This window comes from Lucilia cuprina, chromosome 6 (genome assembly GCF_022045245.1).
Source record: "Lucilia cuprina isolate Lc7/37 chromosome 6, ASM2204524v1, whole genome shotgun sequence".
Classification (NCBI taxonomy): Eukaryota; Metazoa; Arthropoda; class Insecta; order Diptera; family Calliphoridae; genus Lucilia; species Lucilia cuprina.
The window spans coordinates 54,566,296-54,572,344 of record NC_060954.1 but is presented as its reverse complement, the minus strand read 5'-3'; the positions used below and the strand labels follow the sequence as shown (position 1 = coordinate 54,572,344).

Here is a 6,049-nt window from a genome sequence, read left to right as displayed (position 1 = left end):
TCAAGAATTTTTAGCTTTTGATGCTGCTACGATTTTCCTAGCACAACATTTTGGATAACCGGCATCGGGTTCAATAGGATCTCCTAAAACATAACCTGGTGGTACACCAATAACACCGCAGCTATAACGATTTCAAATAGAAGGAATATAAAATTAATTTTATATAAAAATTTCATTAAAACTTTTAAGATTTTTTTTTCAAAATTACCTAAAAAATGTAGCATAACTTTCCCCATGACATACCACCTGTTCACAACGGCCCGGTATAGAGGCCTGTTCGCCAGCTGCTAAAATGATGTCTCCTGTAACACATTTGCCAGGATGATCTGTAATAGAAATATTTATTGAAAATTTATTCAGTTGCTAATATTTCAAAGTCAAATTAAATTCGTATAATTACTGAGATCTTTTTGAAGACCCCAAGAGACGGCTGCTAAGCAGTTCGTTAGAATTACAGCAATTAAATTTATTATTAGAAATAATTTCATATTGTTGCCTTAAGTTGGCAATATAAACTAAAATTAATAGAAGTTTTATTCAAGTTTTATATTTATATCGAAGGTATAGCTTTGTTTAAAATTTTTTATGAAAAATAGTAAAATAAAGGTAAAACGTATGTGCTTTTTCCAAAATATTTTGCCAGTGAAAAGACACGTGTTTAAATTGCAATAAAGTTTTGATTAATAGGTTCAACAAATACTATGCATTTCAACTCGTACTATTTTTAGAACCCAAGACATTATTTATATGATCACGGTCGATCACATAATGCCCTACAACGGAGTTCATTGCTTGTGATGTACAAATTTGACTATTACAATGATTAATGTTTCAATCTTATCAGAAGTTAAGATCTGTTGTTCATGACACTTTTAGGCTTAAAATTAAATTATTCAAATGAAAATGAAACTACAAATTATGCAAATTTCTAATCTTACTTTTTTCCCATATATTTATAATTAATGTATAAAATTTAAAAGCTATTAAAATTTTTTAGTTACAGAACTTTTACTTAAAGAAACAATTTTATGAAAACAAAAGAAAACTTTTAAATAATAAATTAAATACAGAAATAAACTTAGACATGAAACTAATTAGACCATTACAATGACTTGGTTTAATGAATAATTTACTTTTTTGTAAATGTAAATTAAAGCAAGAAATAAAAGTGCATAGAAATAGATATTTAAAGAAAAATATAAAAGTCAGGCATGGAAAATTTAGTACTTAAGTACCCCCCCACAACATTTTAGGTAATTTTAGTGGCTTATACAATTGTCAAGTCTTTACATAAAAGTCCATTTTTTGGCTAAACCAGAGGCTCTAGGACAAAATGCATTGAAATCTGTGATCACTCATATTTCCCACTAAAAATTGATTTTTGAGTGAAAACATAAAAATCAATTTTCTGGCTAAACTAGAGGCCCCAGGGCAAAAAGAATTAAAATCGGTGATCACTTGTATTTCCCATGAAAAATCGATTTTTGAGTGAAAATATAAAAGTGTATTTTCTGGCTAAACTAGAGGCCCCAGGGCAAAAAGGATTAAAATCTGTGATCACTCACATTTCCCACCAAAAATCCATTTTTAAGTGGAAACATAAAAGTCCATTTTCTGGCTAAACTAGAGTCCCCAGGGCAAAAAGGATTGAAATCTGTTATCACTCACATTTCCTTTTGCCCCAGGGCAAAAAGGATTAGAATCTGTGATCACTTGTATTTCTCACCAAAAATCGATTTTGAGTGAAAAAAATAAAAAAAAAATCCATTTTCTGGCTAAACTATAGTCCCCAGAGCAAAAAAAATAAAATCTGTGATCACTTGTATCTCCCACCAAAAGTCGATTTTTGAGTGAAAACATAAAAGTCCATTTTCTGGCTAAACTAGAGGCCCCAGAGCAAAAAGGATTAAAATCTGTGATCATTTGTATTTGCTACCAAAAATCAGTTTTTTTTTAAGAAAACATAAAAGTCCATTTTCTGGCTAAACTAGAGGCCCTAGAGCAAAAAGGATTAAATTCTATGATCACTTGTATTTCCCACCAAAAATCGATTTTTAAGCGAAAACATAAAAATCCATTTTCTGGCTAAACTAGAGGCTCTAGGGCAAAATGCATTGAAATCTGTAATCACTTGCATTTCCCATCAAAAATCAATTTTTGAGTGAAAACATAAAATTCCATTTTCTGGCTAAACTGGAGGCCCCAGAGCAAAAAGGATTAAAATCTGTGATCACTCATATTTCCAAACAAAAATCGATTTTTAAGTGAAAACATAAAAGTCAATTTTCTGGCTAAACTAGAGGACCCAGGGCAAAAAGGATTAAAATCTATGATCACTCATATTTCCCACCAAAAATCGATTTTTGAGTGAAAACATAAAAGTCCATTTTCTGGCTAAACCAGAAGCCCCAGGGCAAAAAGGATTAAAATCTATGATCACTCATATTTCCCACCAAAAATCGATTTTTGAGTGAAAACATAAAAGTCCATTTTCTGGCTAAGCCAGAGGCCCCAGGACAAAATGGATTAAAATCGGTGATCACTTGTATTTCCCACCAAAAATCGATTTTTGAGTGAAAACATAAAAGTCCATTTTCTGGCTAAACCAGAGGCCCCAGAGCAAAAAGGATTGAAATCTGTGATCACTAATATTTCCAACAAAAATCGATTTTTCAGTGAAAAAATAAAAGCCCATTTTCTGGCTAAACTAGAGGCCCCAGGGCAAAAAGGATTGAAATCTGTGATCACTCATATTTCCCACAAAAAATCGATTTTTGAGCGAAAACGTAAAGGTGCATTTTCTGGCTAAATTAGAGGCCCCAGTGCAAAAAGGATTATAATCTGTGATCACTTGTATTTCCTACCAAAAATCGATTTTGAGTGAAAACATAAAAGTTCATTTTCTGGCTAAACCAGAGGCCTCAGGGTAAAAAGGATTAAAATCTGTGATCACTTCTATTTCCCACCAAAAATCGATTTTTGAGTGAAAACATAAAATTCCATTTTCTGGCTAAACTACAGGCCCCAGAGGGCTACATTTCCCACCAAAAATAGATTTTTGAGTGAAATCATAAAAGTTCATTTTTTGGCTAAACTAGAGGCCCCAGGGCAAAAAAGATTAAAATCTGTGATCACTCACATTTCCCACCAAAAATCGATTTTTAAGTGGAAACATAAAGTCCATTTTCTGGCTAAACTGGAGTCCCCAGGGCAATAAGGATTAAAATCTGTGATCACTCATAATTCCCACCAAAAATCGATTTTTGAGTGAAAACATAAAGGTCCTTTTTTGGCTAAACTAGAGGCCCCAGGGCAAAAGGGATTAAAATCTGTGATCACTTGTATTTCCACCAAAAATAGATTTTTGAGTGAAAACATAAAAGTCCATTTTCTGGCTAAACCATAGGCCCCAGAGCAAAAAGGATTGAAATCTGTGTTCACTTGTATTTCCTAAAAAATTAGTTTTTTAATGAAAACATAAAAGTCCATTTTCTGGCTAAGCCAGAGGCCCAGGACAAAAAGGATTAAAATCTGTGATCACTTGCATTTCCCATGAAAAATCGATTTTGAATGAAAACATAAAAGTCCATTTTCTGGCTAAACTAGAGGCCCCAGGGCAAAAAGGATTAAAATCTGTTATCACTTGCATTTCCCATGAAAAATCGATTTTGAATGAAAACATAAAAGTCCATTTTCTGGCTAAACTAGAGGCCCCAGGGCAAAAAATAGAATCTCTGATCACTTGTATCTCCCATTAAAAGTTGATTTGTGAGTGAAAACATAAAAGTCCATTTTCTGGCTAAACCAGAGGCCCAGAGCAAAAAGGATTAAATTCTGTGATCATTTGTATTTCTCACCAAAATCAATTGTTGAGCGAAAACATAAAAGTCCATTTTCTGGCTAAACTAGGGGCCATAGAGCCAAAAGGATTAGAATCTGTGATGATTTGTATTTCTCACCAAAATTCGATTTTCTTATGAAAATATAAAAGTCCATTTTCTGGCTAAATAGAGGCGTCAGCGCAAAAAGGATTAAAATCTGTGATCACTTATATTTCTAACCAAAATTCGATTTTTGAGTGGAAACATAAAAGTCCGTTTTCTGGCTAAACTAGAGGCTCTAGGGCAAAAAGGATTAAAATCTGTGATCACTTTAATTTCCCACTAAAATATTAAGGAATAAAATACTGGACCCAAGTGTGTTCCTAGTGATGATATCGCGAGGACGACCTGCCTACCTAGAGGCCGCAGGGCAAAAAGGATTAAGTAATCGGCTCAGGTATGGTGTTGGTGATGAAATTGAAGGGAAAGTCTGGTCTAGTGTAAAGTCTGGTTATAGTTTGGTCTATAGTTTGGTTTAGTTTTGTCTTTAGTCTATAGTTTAGTCTATAGTCTATTATGTAGTCTAGTTTATGATCCATTGTTGTGGTTTTAAACATAAAAAGTAATAATTTTATAAAATTTTCTAACTATTTCAAAATTTGAGTTTTCCATGACTGATGCAAGCAATGTTAAAGTTGTAAAAAAAAGTATTAATGAACAGATGATTTTTGACCGGATTAGGGGACTAATCTTACATAAGCTTTATTAAATGTACGATTCCTATTAAGTAGTATCCTGAATATAAATGAAAGCTTATCAAAGCTATTTTAACAATTTGTATGGCGTTTTATTATTTTAAACATTATTTTTCTAGGTTTTTAGGCCTCCCATTAATAAGTTAATATCCAACTTTACTACTTCATAACTATGTTCCTCTATCAATCGTAATATTTGTCTTTTTAAATTAACGGAAATTTGAAAATATTCTGCTTATTAAAAATCAATCATGATTTGTAGTTTGAAGCTACTTTTCTACAATACTTTAATATTAAACTAGTATTAATTTTACAAATTCTATGATTATCTAAGCAGGCATATCCGATTATGTAAAGCCTTACAATTGCTACGAGTATTTCTTAAGAAATTCTAAGAAGGAATTGGAATCAATTAGCACTTGGGTAAGGGAATGAAATTAATATTGAACCAATTTTGTTAACAAACTTCTATCATTTCAATCTATTCTTTTGTAGGGTATAAAATACTAACTACAACAACAAACGAAATAATTTATCTAATATCTAAATTCTTGCTTAACTACTTAAAATGTCTAATACTTAATGGTAATAATTTCAGTTACCGTTCAGTTAACGTTAAGCATGTCTGTCTGTCTCTCTATCTTTGGTCCATAAGGAAATTGTTGTTCAGTTTTTATGCAACATTTTGTTATTGTATTCATTCATTTCTTAAACAACATTTATTTGTTGTTGATTTTTCTAACACGGGTGCGTAATTTATGAAAACATCTACAACTACTTTTCATACAAGTTTTTAATTTTTTATATCAAAGAAAACACAAAAGCAAAAACTAAAAAATAAATAATAGAAGAACAGAAGCTTAAATAACAGCAATATTCTTAAGATCATCATTAGAATGAATAGAAAAATCAACACTATATAGGTAGCAGAGGCAGCTGGTTGACTGGCTTGCAATAGCTGCTTGTTGCACGTTAAGGAATAACAAGAAATTGTCGCACCTGTATGTTTGTTCTTTGCTGACTTTTCACTATTTCTGCTAATAAACCGCACACTTTTCTTAAACTTAAAAAAATATAACTTAGAAAAAGACTAACAAAAAAAAAACGGATTACAAATAATATAAAAAATTTAAATTCAAGATGTTTTTCGCATGTTACTTCCAGTTTAGTTTAAACATTTTTTTTATTAAAAAGATACTTTTATTCATGGCTCTTTCGTATAATATTGTCTAACACTATTTACGGTTAGTTAACGGAAGAGTTTTTTATTTTTTTCCTAACGTGAGGCTCCAAATAAAATATGAATGTAAAACGGGAGTGGACAAATAATAATTTATAAGTTTATAAATCATTCATTTTGAATATTGGACTATAGACTAGACTATAGACTAGACTATAGACTAGACTATAGACTAGACTATAGACTAGAATATAGACTAGACTATAGACTAGACTATAGACTAGACTATAGAC

At 31.4% G+C, this 6,049-nt stretch overlaps 1 protein-coding gene across 1 annotated transcript; it reads right to left on the bottom strand.

Moving 5' to 3' along the window:
• LOC111687591 lies at positions 1-488 on the bottom strand. The gene is made up of 3 exons (XM_023450037.2): positions 401-488; positions 209-326; positions 1-121 (listed from the first exon to the last, which is right to left on the bottom strand). The coding sequence occupies exons 1-3, from the start codon at positions 486-488 to the stop codon at positions 1-3; spliced, it is 327 nt and encodes a 108-aa protein (XP_023305805.2).
• Between the last annotated feature and the right edge of the window lie 5,561 nt (positions 489-6,049).